Source organism: Leptosomus discolor, chromosome 7, assembly GCF_034619465.1.
Source record: "Leptosomus discolor isolate bLepDis1 chromosome 7, bLepDis1.hap2, whole genome shotgun sequence".
In the NCBI taxonomy this organism is placed as follows: Eukaryota; Metazoa; Chordata; class Aves; order Leptosomiformes; family Leptosomidae; genus Leptosomus; species Leptosomus discolor.
The window spans coordinates 24,176,113-24,199,479 of NC_141397.1; the positions used below are offsets into that span (position 1 = coordinate 24,176,113).

General features: G+C 40.9%; 1 protein-coding gene across 1 annotated transcript in view; it reads right to left on the reverse strand.

Moving 5' to 3' along the window:
* The window catches only part of SUSD5 (sushi domain containing 5), a 42,276-nt gene extending 27,238 nt beyond the window's left edge, over positions 1–15,038 (reverse strand). The window contains exons 1-2 of the mRNA XM_086468465.1: positions 14,948–15,038; positions 5,402–5,579 (exon numbers count right to left, since the gene is read on the reverse strand). Of these exons, the coding sequence (XP_086324591.1) occupies positions 5,402–5,579; positions 14,948–15,038 (269 nt within the window). The remainder of the gene's footprint in view (positions 1–5,401; positions 5,580–14,947) is intronic.
* Between the last annotated feature and the right edge of the window lie 8,329 nt (positions 15,039–23,367).

Sequence of the window (23,367 nt, forward strand, 5' to 3'; positions counted from 1 at the left end):
AAAGAATCCCAGTCTCCTGACTCCCACAGCAAGGCTTATTCTAGCTGACTCTGCTTGCTCACTCCAGAGTTATGCCCTCCAAAATAAATCCTCCAGAGACTGGGTAGGAACCAGCCCAAGGCAATTTCATGCAAAGGAACAGGTTGACAGCCCTGCAGGAGGCCTATCATAGAACAGAAAGTCTATGCAGATCTTCAAAGCCCTTACAGAAGAGCTTCATACTTTTGTAGACAAATAGGGAACGGGGTAGGGAATAGGACAGCTTCAGCTTTTCAGTCCTAGAAAAGTGAAGGAAATTAGAAAATTGCTATGAATATCTTAATACAAGCTGCTGAGGATGTTTACAATTTCTAAAATAACTAACTGCTTTCTAATATTCTATGCATAGGGCTGATAATAAGAAAAACATGTCATGTTCACTTTCCAAATTTAAAACACCTCAGAAATGAACATAAGACCCTACAGGACACACTGCCCAGTGCTAGAGGACTTCACACAAGGTTTTCCACTATGACGTAAGAATTCAAAAGATAGCAGTGAGAGCCCTTCAGAGAACTCTGACACCTTTTTTCATTTATATTCTGGCAGATTGCTTGATGGTTTTACTGACTCACTCGTCTGACATGCAAATAAGTCATGAGTGTCATTTTTAGTATAAATAGCTATTAGGGCTCATCTGACAAATAAGACCTGCCCAGTGACATTTCACTTCCTGAAATGCAACAATATGCAATGCTTTATAAGTTACACATGTCAGGACTGACTTGTAAACGGCTTACTTCTGGCCTGCTGGAAGAAGTTACCCTTTATCCTCTTACCCCTATCTACTTGTCAGTGGCTCTTTTCTAAAAGTCCCGAAGCCCTTGGACCTGCCAGTGACTTGCCTGTGCGAACAGCCCTGAACTCTGAACTGGATTGCTCTGAACAACCGAAAGTCAAAGAAAAAAACATTCCCTTATGCCTGCGAAAGAGGTTCTGTCCCAGGCTGCTCAAACCACAAACTCACCCAGTTTATTGTCTCTTTGGATTTGCTGGCAGAGATCTATTTGTTTAAGCAAATTCCATCCTACATCAGTTGAACTGAATCATATTCGTTGAGACCTGCTGTTTGGGCCAGTCCAGTTTGCAGGGACTGAAGTGAGTTAGAGAGTGCAACATGAGCATCTCCACCAGCAGATAGGTGTCTTCTTCCACCAGTGTCACCCTCTGCAGAATGATGTTTTTTAACACCCTAACTAGTAGCTAGTTGCCCACCCTGTTCACTTCTGACTTAAAATAGACAAGAGATGAGCACCTCTACCAGCACAGCTGAGGAGGCAACAGTCATTGCAGTGGATCAGTAAGAAGTGGGCTGGAGTGAGATGCGTGGCCATAACGTCATCGGATCCAACAGAGGATGTACCATTTTAATCTCAAAATCTTTGCATAATTACATATGGGTCCATATTTACATATGAATCATGAGAAATTCGACAGTCACACAAACTGGGTTAGGTTTTCAGACTGAATTCTCCTCTTTGCCCTGTAATAGTTATAGCCCAGAAAGCAGGCAGCATAAACACACTCACATCGACTCAGTGATGTGCCTCAGTCATAACAGGAGAAATTCCCACAAGCTTACAGGACCTGATTTGGCTGTAAAAATAATAACAAGGACACAACAGCCAACAGTGATAGACACATCGACTAGGAGTGGGACTGTAATTATTCACTAAGACCATAAAATAGCCATCAGAAGTGAACAAACCACTGACTTGTGCAAAACATGGAAAATTGATCTAGCAGTCAAAAAGTCCCCACATCTCTGCTAGAGCTCCTGTTCAGTTTTAAGTCTATGTGGTGGAAGAAAGACTGAAGCATGTCAGAAAATCTACAACACTATAATGACTTCACTTACACAATTTGTTTGTGTTTACTTCTACTGCCAGCGTCTAATCCATTCTTCCTTAGGAGAAAGACTGGGATACTTTCCAGGCCCCAAATAAATAAACCAAACTGCATGCTTCCTGAAATTACGAACTTCTTTTATCATGTTCCCTCCTATTAGTCTCCTTTCTGATGTACACAGTCCAAGAGAATATGGGAGACTATTAGACTAAAGCCCTGTGATCCGCACTGGACACCAGTCAGTTGCTCAGAGAAATACAATGTTTTAGATCCAACCTATAAAGTCCTGAACAGTTTTGGACCTGGCAAACATGGGGAGGTCACTTGTTTCCCCGGGCCATGCCATCACATTCAAAGATGTGGAGGTCCATCAAGATAAATAACACAAGGTGTGCCCAGCAAAGAGTCCTTTATTTTGGAAACAATTTTCCCTACTTCTGTAACCTTCTGGGCATGCTAGGAAGCCTGCTTTCCCCTCTCCATTTTAAATCAGCTGAGCGTGGATTGAGGTTTTCCTATTTACCAGTTATCCTTTATCCTTGCTGTCATGTTTCCATTTATGAAGTAAATGCCCAAAATATTGAATAGGTAATTGTAGATGCATTTTTTAAATTAAATAACTAATTTAGTAAAATATTTTGAGTCCGTTCTTAATAGCTTTTCCATTCCTTTAATTATTCTTGAGTCTTTTTTCGATCCTCTTTTAGTACCTTTCTTAACATGTGGTAACAGTAATATGTATAGTATTCCAAAGGAGGCTGTTACACTGACCTATATGTGTACGTACATATGTATATATTTTTCATATTCTCCATCCCATTCCATAAGCACTCTAGCAACTTCTTTGTTTGCTTGTTTGTTTGTTTTTACTACACCTGCAGTCGGACAGAGGTTTTCTTTGTGCTGTCCATAGTGATGTCCTCACCTCTTTACTGCGCTGACAGAGGTAAATCAGAACCCTGTAAGATATTTTCAAGTAGACTGCATATTCCTCCTGCATGTATTATCGTTGAACTCCATTTGTCATCATTTTGCCCATTCATCTAAATCCCCCTGGAAATCTTTATATTCTGCTTGAGCTTGTCCACTTAAATAACTTTTTCTCATTTGCATACTTTGCACTCGACTGCTCATTTCCTTCTCCAGAGCTGCATCAACTAACAGTGAAAACAGTATAGCCTTTTTAGGTATTATACTTTTCCGGCTTTTCCCCAGAGTCAAAAATATCCAGTTCAGTGAACCAAGTAACATACATTCTGGTGCTTGCCCAGCCATGGGTAAAATAGTCCCAGAGAAGAGAGTAACAAATCCCAGCTCTGAAGAACTACTGTCTCTAGTAAAGCTCTTCAGTGAAGGTCAGATGTGGTGACTGCACAGCAATGGCATGCTGATGTGCCCCCACAATGTCCTTTCTAATAAATAGTTTAGAGACTTCCATATTAAGGACAGGTTCACTGGAGGAATCGAGTACGGAAATTTGGAAGGGATGAAAAATCTTCTTTTCCTTCCCATTGGTATGTGATGTGTACAATATTATCACTGTATCCAATTCTGATATTGAAGATATTTAGGGATATGACCACAACTGGTCTATTACTAGCTATAGCTCCAGTGCCTGCAGTAATTAATTAAGGATCTCTCAGGACTAAATAGTGGCATTACTCAGAAAAGAAGGAGACAGTTTCTTCTCCTACCCATCATCAATCCTTACTTCCATAACACAGAGGCTGTATAAAAGAACCTGTTCAACAACTTTGCCGGGCACTTCTTAGAGATGGATAGTTTTCCTGGCTCTTCAGCCTGCATGACACCTCAGCAACTGGCTTAGGAAAAAAAATTTTAGGGTTTAGGTCACTGTCTTACATCCTGAGAGATTTCTGGATTTTTTTTTAATGACCAAAGGTACCTACAAATAGATTTTCAAACAATATTTTGCCTGGGAAAAAAAGGATCACTGGAGCTAGTTGCTTTTGCTTGAAATTGTTTAAATATCACCTTTAATTAACAGTAGCAATCTTCTGTCATGTGGAAGCTTTATCTCTAAAAATACACAAATACCAATGCTTACTTAAATAATTGATAACTTTCACAAAATCCAATAATACACTAAAGTTTGGGAACTTGGAAACATTATCTTGGTAAAACAAAACTTTATCACCATTGAACATTGACAGGAGATTATATATTACCTGCTAACTCATGAGAACTTTGTAAAGCACCTCAATGGAATGAATATACTTATTATGCTAAGGCTGTGGCTGGTAAGACTGCTGAAGGAAAGATTCAGGAGAGAAGAGGCTTCGGACATCCTCATGCTCCTTCTGGGCAATTTCTGGATGGTCCCAGCTTCAGTGACACAAGACATTCATGCCAACCCTCAGCTCCTCCATTTCATTTTTGGTTTTTTTTTTTTTTTAAAATCGAATTTTCTCTGATTTGGTCTCTCTGTCAAATATGAAGCCTGTCTACCTGTTCCTGAAAAAATGCTATGAAGATTTTCATTTTGTAAGAGACCGGGCAGTTGGGATGTAGGTGCTCGGCCCAGTGCAGTGCCACATAACTGGATCTGTCCAAGACTGGAATGAGTCTGAGTTAGCCTGAGTTCGGGAAGCCCTCATCAGCCACAGCAGAGTGGCAGAGCCGTGCTGCTTCTGGCATACAGCTAGCACCTACATGGACATAAGTTCTCAAAATCTTAAATTCCACTGACAGTCATTTGGACTTCTGGAGTACTCATGAAGGTTGACTTTAGCCTCCTGAAACTACGATTAACAGAGGGAAGCAGTATCCACCACCACAGGACGCTTACATTCCTGCTTTGAACCAGTCTCTACAGAGGCAATGATGCTTCTTGGAGAGGCTGTGGCAGGCCAGTGCATCTTACAACACTATCTGTAAAGCGAGGCAAAGCTCAGCCTAGTGCCATGTCGTGTCACCTGAGCTACCTCAAATAATACAATTCAGCACATCAAGTGACAGTGACAGTTCCCTGGTGAGCTTTCTTAACAAACTTTCTACCACATGTGTATTATCATATCTAAGTACATCTAAAGTTGTACCTGTTTGAACACGCCTATTGTTTATTCAGATATGTGTAAATACCTGAGACAGATAGGTGGTTTCCATGAGAAACATGGAGTAGAAAACAACAGAGTCCGTGGGAGCACTGACACTAACTCCAGCACTGGGTCCTCATCTTGCAAGCTCCTTTAGGGCTCAGCACCCTGCTACAGGCCAGGTAAAAAGGAACCACAATGACATAATTCAGAGGGAAAGAGGAAGAGGAAATAGCTTCACATCTGTGAAATATGTGGTCTGAGACTGATAAATATTTGTGTCCCTGCATTATTAGCTGTACAAAATTAATTTTGTGGGATGAGCGGCATATTTAGCTATATGTCACAGTGCTTGCATTGTGGCCAGTGTTTTTCAGTAATATTCTCAGTCAAGGAGGAAAACTTGCTTAACAGCTGTCATTCATACTTCTCGGGAATGGTTATGCTATTGTCCTTACCCAGTAGAGCCACCAGCGAGCCATCCTGTGGTGCAGCCAGCGAAAGAACAGTCCAGAACAGCCCTTTTCAGTTCTTCTGCAGTTGCTAAGCGAGCACTCAGATCAACACAAGCTTTCTCAGCTTCAGCTAAATCCAGACCTTGAGAGTTGTTCTTGGACTCAAGTGCAAACACTTTCCCTGCAGCACCAAGAAAGGACATGTCAGTCATCCTGGTATTGTACTCAACACATATTCAACAAAAATATTGCAAATTATCACCAAATAAAGTCTTCTTCCTTTTAGTAAGTTCATTCTAATGAGCAACCTACTTCTTGAAATGAGTAGTTTTATCAACACTGTTAAGTACCTTTGTCTTAGCTGGGTTTTTTTAGTTTTGCTCACCAACAGAAAAGCAAGTATGGCTAAGCCCCTATTCATTCCTCGCCTATATGAGGAGCTTGTCTTGCCTGTACAGGTCTGTGCTTAAGATCTGGAGAGAGAAAGTATGACACTTTCTCATATGGACATACAGTCAAAGTCAGAACATCTCTGGTAGGCTGTAACACCGGAATTCATTACTAAGTATTTTACAGTTACATTTATAGCAACTACATCTATATAGTAAGCATGAATCTAAAAGCCAGTAATGCAACCCAGTCTTCCATGTCAGAAACAGATTTATACTTATTCTCTAAAATCAAAATGATGTAATTCTATGGCAACTTGTGTCTAAATGCCGCTGCAACGCCACTTTGTTTTAATATCTTTCTGGAAAGACAGAATTTTTTTCTTAACTGAAGGCTTCTTTGAATGAGCATGAGAACATATTTAGCGTAACAATTTCTTGTGTTATTTTTATTTTCAGTTCAGCTTATTTCACTTTAATTTATCTAACACTGTGAAAGCTGGAAGGGTGAAAGTTAGAGGTTTTGGCAACTGGGAACAGGGCAGTTGGTGTTTTGGCAATGAAGCTTGAGAAGTTACTGTGTTATGGAACAAACACACTAACTCGATGTCGCCAGAAAAATAAATTAACAGTAAGACAGTTTACAGTGCTGACATTGAAATTGCCATAAGTATCTTCTTTCTGAAGACAATATCCCTCAGAGTACTTTCTAAATTTCAAAGGTACAGATTAGAGGTTGCTTGCAGGTGCAGGAAGACAACTTCCAAGGACTGTTCATCGAGTAAATGCCTGGAAACACTTACTATGTCTTATTTCTGAAGCAGATTAGTGGCAGTGGTTATACGAATGCACAGCTTCCAGCACATACCAAGTGTCCACTATGTACCTAGCTTCACAGTCAGAGGATATATTGACCAATATTAGGAATCCTTCAGACTGATTGAGCCTGATTCTGTACCAAGTGCCACCCCCACTGCATATTATTTCAACAAATTGATAAATCTAATCCTAAATATAGGGAACTGATACAAGGTAGATCTGTACCTGATAGCTTTCTGTTCTCACCTGTGCAGAGTTCAACCCACTGGAAGAATCACAGTCCCTACAGCAAAAATTGCAGTTTCTTTCAAGTAAATATGTCAATAGTGTTTACATTAGCTAGCGAGCGCAGATGGGTCCTGATGAAGATTTCTACTTTGGTGGGAACTCTACATGCACACAGTAAGAAGTCATCCTGACTTGGGCAGACAGCAATTTAAATAAGGGGGATAAGCAGGGATGAGAAGGAACAGGAATTCAGAGTACTGCGAGTGATTTTCTCAGGCAGTTAACAGCAGTTGACCAAGGAATGCAAGCCAGAATCACAGGTCAGTGTCCTAGCCATTATACAACATTGTCTCTTGATTTTCAACTATAATCAATACCATGAACTGTAATTACAACAGGGGAGTTTACACAGAGCAGTGAAAAAGCAAGCCTCTACAGTCCTAAGTACCAAGTCAGGATTCTTTGCAAAATGTCCCAAATAATGCACATAGGACTAGTGTAGCCTGCTGTGTCCAAAGCTATGAATAGATGCAGTGAAGTATGTGTGGCACAGGGAGACATATAATACAACCAGAAAGACGATGCTTTTAAACAACCATTCTTAAGTTGCAGAACAACTCTCATTCGTAAAGGTAAGTGTAATGTTTTACCGATGCTTTGTCCCAAATAAAAACTTGTCATTCTATATTTCACCATTTGACTGTCAGAATTGAGGTGCATCATCAAAGACATACAGGGCAAATTTGTGTAGCATCTGGCTTAAATCATAAATGTTAGTTTGACATGGCACTAACCCTTATTTTCCAGCTATTAGTATTTCAGTTAGAAGACTTGAAGAAATGAAAATCATAAAGGGTCAAGTTCATTCTAGATATAATTAGAAGAAATTAAGTTAATCATTTAGTCTTTTTACCAGTAAGTAACAATTACATTTTTAGAGGAGTTTAGCTAGCCAAGACTGAGGCTGGGACAGCTTTCCTTAACTACTGTTACGTGCTTGCTAGTATGTAAGATAAAATAACTTTTTACTCGAAACTATGAAGGTGCTGATTCAAAACAGAGTCTTGTCCTTCAAAAAGTTACCTGGCATGTCCAAATTATGTAGAGAAATAGGTTTTAGGTCAAGCTAGGAAGGACTTACAGACTGGGAAAATTACAGTGAACTGCTTCATAGGAAATTCTGGTTAGCCAGAAACGGATAAAGAAAGGTGACCTGCTTACCAGAGCAACCTGGGCATCTTCTCCAATGTTTTAGAGGCTCTGTGGCTACTGCCCAGTCTTTAAGATGTCCCCTCTGTTTTTGCCTAATTTCTTAATTGGAAAATATAATAGCAAGTAAGGTTCATTTATTAGACACTTGACCAATGGAATAGATGGATCCTCTTTATCCTGAGTTTGGTCACACTATTGAGAGGCATTTACAGGAAAAAAACCACAGGAGACATGCTAGCGCAGTAATAGGAAAAATACAAAAGCTCATCAAAACAGGAAATTCCCTTAAATAAATAAGACTACAACGCTGAAATTGAATTCTGCACCTTACAGTGGCATGGCTAACATGCTTGAGATATTAACGTACTGAATTTTTCAAAATTTTTTATCAAAAAAGTGGATTCATTTTCAAGCTGAGGATCTAAGGGTCCTGGTTAAGCATCTGCAAGATTTTTATCACTTTTTTTGGTAATGGGTTTGGATGGCAAGGTTTTGGTAGTCAGGGGGCTATGGGGGTGGCTTCTGTGAGAAGCTGCTAGAAGCTTCCTCTATGTCTGATGCAGCCAATGCCAGCTGGCTCCAAGATGGATACGCCACTGGCCAAGGCCAAGCCCATCAGTGACGGTGGTTAGCGACTCTGGGATAAAGTGTTTAAGAAAGGGAAAAAGTTGTTGCGCAGCAGTAATTGCAGTGAGAGAGAGGAGTGAGACTATGTGAGAGAAACAGCTCTGTAGACACCAAGGTCAGTGAAGAAGGAGGGGGAGGAGATGCTCCAGGTGCCGGAGCAGCGATTCCCCTGCGGCCTGTGGTGAAGCCCATGGTGAGGCAGGCTGTGCCCCTGCAGCCCATGGGCGGTGGAGCAGATGACTGCCTACAGCCCGTGGAGGGCCCCCACGCCGGAGTAGGTGGATACCTGAAGGAAGCTGTGACCCTGTGGGAAGCCTGCACTGGAGCAGGCTCCTGGCAGGACCTGTGGCCCGTGGAGAGAGAGAAGCCCACGCTGGAGCAGGTTTGCTGCCGGAGACCCCGTGAGGGGGGCTCACGCTGGAGCAGTCAGTTCCTGAAGGACTGCACACCATGGAGGAGACCCACGCTGCAGCAGTTCATGAAGAACTGTAGCCTGTGGGAAGGACTCACGCTGGAGAAGTCATGAAGGACCTTCTCCCATGAGAGGGACCCCATGTTGGAGCACAGGAAGTGTGTGAGGAGTCCTCCCTCTGAGGAGGAAGGAGCAGCAGAAAACAACAGTGTGATGAACTGACCCCAACCCCCATTCGCTGTACCCTGTGCTGCTCAGGGGGAAGAGGGAGAGAAATTGGGAATAAAGTTAAGCTCAGGAAAGAAGCGGGGAGTGGAAGGAAGATGTTTTAAGATTTGGTTTTATTTCGTTACTTTTCTCTGAGCTGATTGGTAATAAATTACATTTTTCCCCCAAGTCAAGTCTATTTTGCCCGTGACAGTAAACGCTGAGTGATCTTCCTGTCCTTATCTTGACCCAGAAGCCTGTAGTTATATTTTCCTCTCCCCTGTCCAGCTGAGGAGGGGGAGTGATGGAGTGGCTTTGGTGGGCACCTGGCATGCAGCCAGGGTTAACCACCGCTTTTTTAAAAAAAGGTTTGTCTCACATACTTGATGATATCACAGTCATTTTTAGTATTGGGGTTTTGAAAAGTTCAAATAGTATCCCCTTTCTCCCTAGCACTTTATGACAGTGTGGAGCGGCTGAAATCAGTTTTCTCTCCGAGGAGAAATTAAGCAATGTATTGTCATCTTCTTTTAAACATGCAATTTTAAATATGAGACTGTTCTAAACTTCCATTAGGCACATGATGAAGGATTATGTCTTTGTGTTTATTTGTGTGAAGATCGTAGTATGCCTTTGGTTGTGGCACCTTTGAAGAGCCACGATGTTTGAGCTCCTTCTCCACTGCCTCCCTCCATTTCTGCCCCATAACATTTGTTTCCCATAATGTGATGATGACACAGGTGGTGTGGAAATTTGCTCCCAAGACTCTATGTACTTTTCTGAAGCCTTTTTAATAAAAACCAGTCCCTGTGGTTTCAAGCTCAAGCTAAAAACCCATGCAAAGTAGTCTTTCTCAGGAGGATTAATGCATATCTTGAGTTTAGCAGATTCAGACTGAAAAAAGTCCTTCTTGTCACAGTAAGTTTCTTCAGGTTCCCCTTTGAAACCAGTGAAAAAGTTTTAACTTCAATGGTAAGACATAAATGATAAGACATAATTCTTCCAACCATTAATTAACAGCTGGAAGAATTGTTCTGAAGAAAAATTCACACTCGAAACCAAAGAGAGTCTTTCTTTAATAACTAGCCTATATTATATCGATAGCTTCTACCATCATCTGATAACTATTATTACAGAATATTGATTGTATTTTGATATATTGATAAAAGAATATTTTTTATTGTTGTTTGGCACTAAAACTTCGTAAACAAGCAATAGCTGAATATATTTTTTACTTAAGAGTATCCAAATATATTCTGTTGGAAAACATACCCACAGAAGCATAGATCTCAGGGCTTCTAGGATTAATTTTTATCACCTTGTTTAATTCCTGCATAACTAGACTGCAGATTTCCCCCAGTAATTCCACCATAGAGTCCAAAACTTCATGGTTGAACTAGACCATGTCTTTTCAAAAGGCATCCAGTCATGATTCAATGACTCCAAGTAATGGAGAATTTACAGCACACTTTATAGTAAACTGTTCCAATGGTTCATTACTCTCACTCCACCTTATTTCCAGTTTCAAATTTTGCTAAGCTCAGCTTCTAATAACTGAACCTTATTATGCTTTTGAGACTGAAGAGCTGTCTACAATCAGATATATGGATACACCAAAAAGGGACTCTTCAAAACTAAAACCAGTCCAAAACCTGTTTCTTCATACTTTTAGGAATCTCAGGGGAATTAGCAGAATTTTTTTGATTACCAAAAGACAGAGTTTGGCTAATTTATTTTAATACAGTAACAGACACAACAAGTTCTTCTGGGGTGTATATGCATGGTTCAAAGCCCACTGAAATGAGTTCAAAGTTCTCCATGTCTTCAGCAGGATTTGCATCATGCTTGAAAAAGAAACATAAAACTGCATAACCAAATACACTTTGAAATAAAAATGTCTCTCACAAATAATATAAAATGAAAGCACTTTAAAAGGCATGCCCAGTGTGCTGATCTCATGACACGATACTTATTAGTTCAAAGGATAAAACCTAATCCGTTTCAACAAAACAAATGTGGTGAAAGACATGCAAATGTGGAGTCTAGTTTATTTTTACATAAATGTTAAAAACTTGAAATTGAGGTAAAAGAGAGCGGAGGAAGGGAAGGTCACTTCTGTACTTCAAGAGCAATTTAATTTCCATTTCTATGGCTGTGTGTAACAATGGCCTTGATTGTAGTAGTAAGGGTGAAGGATTCAGTAAAACTGTATAATTACAGACAGAGATTTGGGTAATTATCAGTTCTGCTTAGTGTACATGAATGTACAGTTTATTTCGGTGAGAAACTAAAGTGAATGATGTCTTATTTAATTAAAATTGCTTAAAATATTACATCAACAGAAAACCAGCAAAACTGGGACGTCACCTTTGAGTTCCTCCTCAGCTAAATTCAGTTTGAGTTTAAATTTTAACTTTACTACACTCTTTAGGATCAAATAGTTGGAATTGTTTATGCATTTATTTTTGCAACACACACAAACATGTGCTGTTTTGCAAGTGGGAGCCTGATAGTGCTTAGACACCTACTACGCAAATGCAAGTGTCTAGAGAGAGCAAAAGAGAAAAAGCATACTTTTTTCCTTTTCTTTACAAAAAAGGTGCAAAGCAAGCCAAAGAAAAGAGTATAGTAGGTTTTTTCCCTGTCTTTGACATCAGACATATCTGGTTCTAGGTCAGAAGTATGTACCTCAGACCCTCACCTAATCGTGCCTAGCTTTCTGGATTCAGGATCCTTCCGCTTGCAACCTCTGCAGTTGCTATGCATGGTCCCTACCAGATGACTGGCCTGACCAATAGATCTTCCAGGTAACTGAAATTTAGCCAACAGACCAATCCCACTCTGGAACAATTGGTAAAGTTTTGCAATTAGCACATTTTTTCAATTCAGGAGTGTCTTAGTAAGGTAGATTAATCATCATCATTCTCTCCTGACGTGCTCTGCCTCAGAACAAGTACTCTGCAGAAAAATACAGTTTGCATGTATGGATATTTCAGTAGCTGTGAAAAAGACAACAGAGGAAGCCAAAAAAAGCAGAGGTGACTCTGATGCGGGATACATGAAGCCACATCCTTGTTCTCCTACTCCAGTGCAAACGCAAATTTTAAGAAGCCTGCATTTGCACTGGTATAATTGAGACCCGTCACGATAACCTACATTGTTCTCCAGTAACTGCACTAACAGCAGTGGCACACCATGGTACGGCAGAGCAGGAACAAGCCCTTGAGGAGCCTTCTGTCCATCTGACCCCACCTCAACAGCTGTGAGCAAGCACATTTCAACTGTAAAAAAGTGAAACAAAGCTATCTTTTGTTTTGGCATTTACCTTGGTCGTTCTGGAGTCTATCTGCACTACAGCAATATGTGCTGTGGTAAATACTAGTCAAAAGAGATCAATTAAGCTTCAAGGCTTTACACCTTCACCAGACATCGATGGTCTCCAGTTTTATTGGCTGCTCTCTGTCATTACTTGTGTGCGAGATAATAAAGCGAAAGTCTTCCTTCGGGAAATATATTGTAACTAGTTTCGGAGGTTTGCCTCTAACAGGGGCCAGTCTGAATTTCACAGGGTTTTTACAAGGTGAATTCAAAATCCCTTCAGCAGTTTGCAAAACACTCAGTTACTTTTAGTTAAAAATAACACATACATGTGTCACCCAGAATGGCCCTTTGGCACTTAAATGACATTTGCATGTATTAAAAGAGTAGCACAATTGTATTTTCACCTACCAGTGACATTTGCATATATTAAAAGAGTAGCACAAGTGTATTTTCACCTACAACTTACACAAATAAGAAGGTGGTTTCCTGCCTGGATTAGACCAGAATCTGTTATAAAAGAAAGTATTAATCCTGTTTTGTACTCTCAGATCTTCTAAAATACGTAAGCCTACATGTAGTGGCAAATTTTAAAGTTCAGATAAAGTGTTCTCTTCTATATCCATGTATAATAAGCCAGATGGTTTATAGGACAATGTGAAAGTTTTTTGCTTGAATATTAATATTAGGAGAACACACTGAAGAGTATATTAATAGAGGATTCGCACATTTTTCACAACAACACTTAGAAGTTAAATAAAAATGGAAACTACAGTATTATAATATGCTCTACAATTGTAATGTACTTCAGTTATTCAGCTCTTTAATTCTTAGAATTGCTTTACCATCTGTGAAGTAAATTTGACAAACTGTTGAATGACAATTAAAATCTGTCATGAACTCTGCCTTAAAATGAACTCCAACATTTTTTTCCCTTTCTCTCTCAGAGGATGTCTGTTTAGGAACCAAGAAGATGCCATTAATTCTACAGAAATAATACAAATTGGGAGGTGCTCTTGAAAAGAGAAGGGAATTCTTCAGATGAAGCATTCTTAGCAAGGGAAATTAATTATTCCTGTTCTGTCCCCTTTTCTTAAGTTCTGTGGAGAATCCTCTCTCATGCTTATGCATTTTTTCCCCCCTATTTCAGAGGCATTTTGATAGGGAAGGAGTATTTCCTAAAATCAGAATTGCAGTTTTGCCTACTGCAACACAGTACAGTTGCCTGACACATTTCTTTTCCTTTTTTCTTAATGAAAAGTAATTCTCTTCAAATTTACTAGACAGGGTTCTGTTATATAAATGGCATTTTACACAAAGTGATAGAAACATACAGGCAAGATTAATTTTCTCGCTTTCCTTTGCCATACTTTGTCATCAGCTGAAATAAATTTAGGTTAAAGAAGAAAAATACTCTGAGAACAAAAAGAAGAGAGTTTTATTGCCCTATAATGTTTAAGATCTGTTCTCTGGAATCATGCAGCAAACATTGATGGTAAAGGATCAGCGTATTGAAAAGAAAAAATCCTGAGATCAGGCATAAATCTATCGCAGCTGTGAAAGTGAAAAAATGTGGCCATTCAGCATTGCTCTTGCAGGAAAAGACACAGTTGTTTAAAAAATAAATCATGTTTTTGCTAAGGCAAGTTTGTCGTCATTATTAGAGGCTTAATCATTAAAAACGCAATAGGCTACTGGAAACTTTCAAGGGATGCAGCAAGTAAAAGTCCCATTTCAGAATAACTGGTAGCTAGTGCTTCAGCCAAATTCATGTCCTGATCACATCCTTCGGCACTGAAGTGCAGACGAAACTCATGTGCAGAAAGGTGAGCAGTCATCTTCAGTGTGTGTGGTACTGAACAGAAAATGTTATAAAAGCCTTTGACTCCTTGTCTTCCCTTCCTCAAGTACCTGCCCATATAAATCGATGTTGGGGGGCGTCTGAAGCAGGCAGATGGGGAAGTTCTTTGGAGAAAAGATACTTTCAATTATAAGGAGACCTCTCCTAAAATATAGCTGAGTCTTCTTAATTGTGTTCTGGCTTTGTTTTATTATTCTTCTTTGCTCTGGAAAAGTTCACTATCCTGTCGTTTTCTTGTAATAAAATAATCTTAGCCTTCTGGGATCTTACTTCCTTTCTCTGCTTAACCCCAGGATATTTGTAGAGTCTCAAAAACCTCTGAATCAGACGTTTCCTAACCCAAACTGGGGCGTGTATTTAAGTTTCTTATTTAAAAAAAAATTTTGCTGCTTTTTTTTTTTTTGCAATAACACATTTCAATATATAGCTCTCATTCCAGCCATAGCAACCCAGCCGAAACTGAATGGGAGACTCACCATCAGCCTGAACAGAGATGATCTGAAGGATGAAGACATATCCCACGCCCTGGAGAAAGGTGAGAAAGGATCTCTGAGAGCCTGAAGCCATTGCCCTGCTTGTGAAGTCCTCAGCGGCGGGAGGTTGGCTGATGAGGCTTTTTCTCTCTCTCCTCCTCCGCACTTTCGCAGCAGGGTCTGTGGTGATGATTTCAAGGAGCACTTTCCCTCAGCAGGATCCTGCGTCTTGGGTTTGCACTGAAGGCGGGAGGGGTGGAAAAAGAAAGAGGCAGGGAGAGAGGAATCCTAGGCTTGGCTAGTGCGAAGGGGAGGGGAAGGTGGGGGGGAGATGTCCAGCCAGCTGGGGTTGGGGAAAGGCTTTATCCAGCCCAGTCTGCAAGGCAGTGCATACAGAAAGCTGGTGTGAAAAGTTACATTACCCTGTGAGTAAATACCTAATGGATCAGAGTGGAAGAAACGTAAAAGCCAGGAGGGAGAGAAAAGGGAGGGGAAAGGACAAGCGACAAGCAGAAGAAATCCCTGGCTGAGAAGAGAAGGGCAGCTAGATAGCTGGCGCTGGCATGTGCTGAGTTTGTGGGCTTAGCTGTGCATCTCTGGGGGGATGGGTTCAGATGTGGGGAGCGTTTTCTCTCTGCAACATGAAATCAGCCAGCCATACACTGCTGAGGGTTGCAGGTCAGCGGCTGCTGCTGCAAGAGTGACAGTTTTCAGGTAAGGGCTAAGGAAAGGTGACAAATGGCATGGGAACCTGGCAGCTAAGCTCCCTGAAGATTGGGACTGGCACAGGTTAATTCTGCTATTTCAGACCTCAGGTTCAGGAAGGGCATGAGGAAGTGAAGGTCAAAGCAGGAGTCCATCATTGGTCTCTATCAGTGCTCCTGGTCTAGATGAATGGTACTGGTCAGGTTTGAACACTCTGAAAGTAGCTGATGAAGGGAGTTTCCAGCTCCAACTAGCATTTCCAGTACTGACATCTGTCCCTTATTCTCATTCGTCCTAGATTTGTTCCAACACAACTCCAAAGAAACCCCCACAATAAGAGGAAACATACTGGTGGTGATGCCAGGATTTATTTAACTAAATATATAAATGGAATAGTTTTGTGTTGCTATTGGAACTCAGCAGGGCTCAGAAATGTTGTTTTCATATTCCCATCCTATTTTGTTTTTATTTCAGCTTCTTAAATTTTTTTCCCTTAGAATTTTGAAGCTGGGCAAAAATCACTCAGTCTGCTAGAAACTCTGGGCCATCAGGAACAGAAATAAGGATCTGACTCTCCTCACTCCCAGAGGCCTTGGTGTCCTACATGGCAAGGTACTGGCAGGCAGTTAAGGGCATCTGCTGATAATGATGAATCTGCCCAATGTTGGGTTTGGTATGACAGAAATGATAAGCTCAGGAACTTCCATACATGATATTCAAGGAAGCAAGTAACACCGTAACACTGGAAGCTTTAAGAATACCTACAGTTCATGAATTCAGGCATAATGCTCTGATCCTGTTGACTTTTAAAGAATTGTGGCCGCCTTCTCCTTCTTTCCCTTCTTTATACCCATGCATGGCATGTGCATGTACACGCTGAAAGCTTTCAGACAGGTAGCTTTGAATTTTGTGTTTATCCAGAGAACAGGGATGGCAGTAGGTGTTTTCACATTGCCTTGCCAGCCTAATTTTAAGGAACAGCTCCAGAATTGGAAGGATGGGTAGTTGCTCACTCCATCCTTAACGTGGGACAGTTGGCATAATGTAACTACACAACCGCATTTCATTTCAATGGAAACTGTATGTTCTGTATAACAGAAATTAACACACATCGTCACAGAATAGGAAACAGAAAATTGTAGCCGCCTTTGAATTTCTTTGTGTTTCTTTTAATAGTAACATAGCTAATTGCATAAAATGCAGTTTTAACCCACCAATACACCAATAGTCCCACCCCTATTTTAAATGTCCGTGGACACAAAGATGAAAGAAGATGTTGAAAATACACACTTCTAGTGAGACAGCAAAAAAGATTCCATGAAATTGAGCAAGTAATTATGGCAAGACACGCAGACATTAACAGAAACTTGACCACAGCAATAGCTCCAGGTTTCCTTGACACTTGTCATAGGGCTGCTGACTTTGTTGGCCCTTTGTTGTCCTCATGAGTTTGGCCAAAGCAGTTAGAGGAAAGGACAGTGTCTTCCGGATTTCCATCTAAAATTCCAATGGTCTGTTGGATTAGTTTTGCTATAATTGGATCATTTCCTTGTGTTGATATATGTAAAGGCATATTGCCACTCTGGCTTCTGTCTCGGAAAATCTCAGCTTGTATTCTTGAGTAGAACATCTTACTGATTTTAAAGAATTACAGACTATGGGATCTGTTCCTTTCTGAAGGCATGAACAGTTCATAGAATGACCTGGCTGCTTCTTGTCATTCCATCTCAACTGTAAAGTAAGTCTGTAAGTGTGGAAAGGTAATGACACTTACCGGTTATTAACTCCTGGAAGATAAGTACCTCACTGCCAGTTGTCCTTCCAATCTAGTATTTCTATCGGCAAAAATCCCTGCTCCTACTGCATTTTGGAAGATTTACATAAAGCTGAGCAGATTAGGTTTTGTACTGAAATGATATATGCATTTTTTTTTGCATTGAAATGAACATTAATTAGGCAAAAATCCTGCCTTTAGATTTTGGAAAAGCAAAAACTCAAAGTGAGATCTGGAAGTTAAGATGGTTAGAAACAGTTATAACCTTTTGCTCAGAACCTCTGGCATTCATAGCACTACAGTAACAAATTGGTCAAACTATTCAGTGTATGATGCACAATGTATTATGACACATTACAAAAGATTAATTGTAAGTGCAGCTTTACACAACTCATAGATCGTGTCTTCCTTGGGAGCAGCGAATGTGCCAACGGTGATATTTTATGAAACAGTGCTTCAGTATATGCAGACCTATACACAGGGAGTAAAACATGCAAAGGCACTAGGCCATAAAGTATGTATAGATACATATGAATATACACACACAAAACACTGATGTGCTGTGAAACACAAAATAATGGTTTGGGCATCTAGTATCTGAAAAGCATGTATATACATTTACATCCGGAATATGTCATTCCAGTTAGAGTGGATTTTTAATACTAAATAAAACACCTAAAAGAAATGTAAGTGAACAACGACATTTGAAAACAGGAACACGAGTATTTACAACAGAGATTATTGTATTTGGTCTCTCCTTATCCACTACTAGGAATATTTACTTCCTGCCATTAAAAATTTATATACTATAAACACCATAGATGTAAAGGCTCCAATTCTGCAAATTCTAACACATGATCTTAAGCCTTTGCAAGATAAGTACCTAGAATCCTAAGACCTTGAGCAAACAGACACTCTGAGAAACGTTCGCTGTCTTAAGCCAAGCTGGGCAGATGTTGGCAGATTTGTTAAAGTGCTGCAGCTGGCAAAGAATTTGGTCTTTGAAGAATGCTGGAAAGTCATAGGAAAGGTCACTTTTCATATCAGAATAAAGCATAATAGAAATAAAGTTCCTGTTCAGAAAAAGATACCTTTCTTCTCTGTCACTGAAGCATGAGAGCCTGTTTAACTTGTTTCTCTGCATAATGCAACAGCTTCAGATGTTGACAGTCTACATAATGTAGCTTGAAGAACTGAATTTATATGGAATATAGGCTTCAGGTTTACTTACTATTCTAAGTTTTAATTCTTTCTTCTTAAGAGAGATATCTACATTAATATGTGAGCAAGGTGGTGACTACATTGATCTAACCAGCGTGATTATTAGAACTTATCATATAGTCTGGAACTTCTGAAGTACTGTCTCCAGAAGAAGTTGAAAGGAGATAAATACAGAAATGACAGAGGCATACAGCTCGCTGTGTGCCCTACACTCAGCTGCAGAGCCTGCACAAAATAATGGCACTACTGGAAAACTCCATAACCATTTGTGGCGATCCATGCCCACTGTCTACATTTAGCCTGAACCCAGGGTTAAACTGTAACAGTCACTCTATCACCCAACAACCCCTCACCAGTCAGGGAGGGGAATCAGGAAAAAGGAGAGCAAACTCATGGGTTGAAGTAAAACACATTTAATGAAACACTACCAATACCAACAGAGATATACAGAGTTATGCTCAGCTAAATGAATATCCAGTCATCACAATTGACAGGAGAGCAGTCCTCCAGAGAACCCAGAGAGGGGAGCAAAAGCAGCCCCAGCAGGAACCCCACAGGAGTACCCTCTCCTCAGCAAACCTTCCCCCTCTATACTGACCATGACATTCCAGTGCGGGCTACACTTGTAGCTAACTCGGGGCAGCTGCCCTGGCTGACTTGAAACTGCTGAAGGCCTGCCCAGCACGGCTGGGCTGTGATTCTGTCCCAGCCAAACCAGGACACTCACGTATGATTTATCATATCCAAACCTTCAGATACCAGTTGATATATGTAAATGTCCTTACATATCTGACTTCCTACAAGCCATACATGTTGGCAATGGCTCTCCCTAGATACAGTGGTGAGAACTATGGAAACCAAGAGGATTTGGGTTCTGCAGCTTACTAATATGTCAAATTATAAGTCTGCACAACCACTTCAGACTCTCTCTCTTCACATGTAAGTGGAGATAACCAACTTTACACACCATTCTGACATACTCTTAGTAAATCAACCTAAGGTTCTTTATAGATACCTTTGTAGTATCATCATTGTTATGGGGGATGTCTGCTTTCCTGAAGTCTACGACTTGAGCTGCTGCTAGAAACAGGGCAAAGAATTATGGCTTGGCTTGCCAAGCACCATGTAAAGAGATCTGCAATACTTGATAGACAATATAGCATTTACATACAAGCACTGCAATGACTGACATCTCTTAAAGGATATGGAGTCTGTGCGACTGAAAGGCAGGCAGGAAATCTTGGTAGTACTGTACACCTATTGTGTTCACGGATAGTACACCTACTGTATACTGGGATCCAAACTTACTCTGCAGCTGTATCCAAGCTTCTAACCCCCAAAAGCCAACTGGAAAAGGGAAAGAAAAAAAGAGGGAGAGAAAGATTTCTTTGTTTATAAAATGTGAATTATTAAGCAACAGTAACAGAGACAAACATTTTTCAGTGTCTGGCAGTCTGCAACAGTCTACTAGCTGCAGGGAACTTTTAATTTTATTTATACAGAGTGTTTGCACCTAATTAAATGAAAAAGCAGAAACGTGCAGAACTACCTGAAAGTAATTCAGGGAGCTGACAAAAAAAAAAAAAATTAAAAAAGGGAAAAGGCATATGCTCCACTTTGTGGGTGGTGTGTCTAACACAGGGACCTGTGTCATGGTGCTGCTGACCCTGAGAAAGAGTGTGCTTCTTACACTTACATCATGTTATGTGGGGTCAGGCATCATCATGTGACAGGCCACGACCCCCATATAAATCATTGCCATGTAAACTGTAAAATCACACTTCATTTCTTGAAGACTGAGCAGTCTCAAGAAAAGAACAAAGATATTTGGCCATAAAACAGCAGCCGCAATATTAGTGATATACAGAATTACCTCCATTTTTTTCCCGATGAACAGAGGTAAACCAAACATCTGGCTGGTTTTGGTTGGTGTTACTTGTCTGGGTGGAGTCTGATAATTTTTACTTTCTTCTTTGTCTAAAACCTTGCAACAGTTTAATGGGTGAAAATTACGTAGCAGTGTAAAAAAGTACTCAAATTTAGCCAAAAAGTACTCAAATCTTTTTGGTCTCTGTGGGCATCTGTAAAAGTCTGGGCAGAGACAGAACTGAATACCTTGCCCGGATTTCCCTCTTCAGCCTGCAGACAAACAACTCTCATTTCACAGTATCACCCTCCTTTTCTCACACCCTCTAACCTTCACCAGCCACGGTCTTCAGTTAGATGAGAACAATTAAATTAAATTCAAGGCTACCTGCATCTACCTAGTCGAAGCTGCTGACTGCCTCCCACTGGGGATGTGTGGAATGAGCAAGCATGGGATGTAACCCATCTTCTCATGGTCGCCAGGCAACAATCAGAGAAAAGACAGTCCCTTTCTAGGGGTCTCACTGATGCTGGAAGTCTCCTCTGAAGCAGGCTGCCCACACCAGCACCCATACCTGCATCAGTGCCACGCTGCAGGCACTGCTCTGAGATGTACTTCACCTGGACACACAGGGTTAACATGGACCAACAAGCAACAACTGAACTTCAGCATTTATCACTGATCCCCACACTTTATCCACCCACTCCCACCTTGAGTCCCTCCAGCCATCTGTGAGCCCCAGTGCGTGGACACCCAAGAATACTGCAGGGCCAGAGTGCCTGTGGCAGGAAGAGTTTGGTCCCAGCAAATTTATAAGATGCCACCTCTCTGGCATGTGGCAATTAGCATGGAGTTGTCTTCCTGCAGCAGAACTGTGCTCCAGCATCTCAGCTTTGGTTTTCAAAGGGACACGTCTAGTCCTTCCATTTGCAAACAGACCCTTGCAAATAGGGGAGCAGGAGGCATGCAGAAAGCTGGAAACAGCATCTCTCAGAGCTGCAAACGCTCTCAACCAGGGCTGTGGGGAATATGCAAGACCATGGTTGTAATATTTGTCATGCTTCCAGCACAGCAATTAATTTGCCGTTTATTTTACCAGACACCTAATGTTTTGGCTTTTATGTCTCAGCCTCCTTCTCCGGCTATTTCCTAAAAGTTTGTTTCACTGCATTGTAATATAAGTTCCCTGGACCTTAAGGCACCCTTAATTTCTCATTGGCTGTTAGCTCTGCCCTCTAGTGCTGCATGCGACACAGGAACTGGATGTTGTGTGGTATTTTTAAGTAGAGTTTTATGCAAACTCTACAGTGCTGTGTTTTCCTAATTCCACTTGGGGAAAATGACTTTGCTGAAACACACTGAAGCAGTTAGGATAATGCTGTCACGTTTCCTAACTCAGCAGAACTAAGTACAGGGAGATGAAGGCGTGGCTGTTTATATCAACCTCTGAAATGCCCTATCTCCTTGTACAAGCCAAGCATGCCATTACTAAGGTCACTATAACTTTTTGGTAAGACAATAAAGAATATGAGAAAGGCAAATGCTGAAGAAGTTTTGAGTCTTTCGTGTCATAGATGCTCATTTGTACTTGGGAAGGAAAAACCCTTCTGCACTTCCCATCTTCTCTTCTTCCAGTTAGCACACTTAGCTTTCACAATCCAACGTCTTTCATGCCTCCCTGTGATCTCTCTGTCTCTGAGATATGCAGGTACTGGAGGAGCGTGGAACTGAGCATCTGGGAGTGTAAAGCTGCTGAGCGATATGTGTAGGGTTTTATTCAAAGACTGGAGGAATTAGCATGACAGAGTAGAAGATGCGGCTGAAGATGGTACCAAGCTACTGTGGGAGTTTGGGGCACTGAAGCATGGAGAGAAGAATAGAAAGGATCAAGCTATGAGGCTGGGGAAGCCTAATTTCTGTTTTCTCAGTCCCCTAGCTACATCCGTGCCCACAGTGTGGCTTTCCATCTTTTCAGAATATATGTTTATCAGGTTCCTCTCTATCTCTTCTCCTGCATCTTTTCTTCATCTCTTCTCCAACTCTTCAGCTTCTGAGTTTCATGCTGACACTTAGATCTTCCGGGGGTGGGGAAGGTTGAAGAAGCACAGCTGGATTTGCTGGACAGACACAGCGCCAACAAAAGTGCAGTTGATTCAAAGCCAGTGTCAGGGTCCTGTGCAAGGCATGGTTACCAGGGGTTCAGATGTATGAGCACAGGGCAGTTGGATTGGGCTGTGTGATGACAGTGAGAATATTGTCTCAAATAAGATCAAATACCTAAGCAACCTAAAACATCAGTATACAAAGGCTAGGTTACACTTTGGGAACACCATCTTGCACCTTCTCCCTTTCAATGCAACACTTCAGTTTCTGTCATGGAAAGGGGATACACAATATTCTAACTGTATTTACACTACCCACCAAATACCTTCCACAACGTTTACAGTTCACTGCACTTCCCTTCTTGCAATAAGTCCAATTGTCAGGAATTGACTAACACTTAAACAGCTGTTAAAGTACACCCTACAAGCCACAAAGCTCTATAAGCAGAAGGAAATTTGTAACAACGCTGGATTCCCAGGCCAGTCCAGGAGTTAAATATTGCTATTGAGATGACTAATTTATTTTTTTTTTAATATATAAATCATATATTTCATTTGCAAATGAAATTGAACCATGCCCTGAACATCTGCAATTTGTAATTGTACAAAGAAGCTGGGAGAGCTGAATCAAAACAGAAGCTTTTTGTGCGTACGTGCATGCGTGCATGCACACGCACATGTGTGGGTGGGTGTGCTCGTGCGGGTGTATAAGAAAGAGAGAGGGAGAGAAAAAAGGAGAAATATTTTCCTTGCT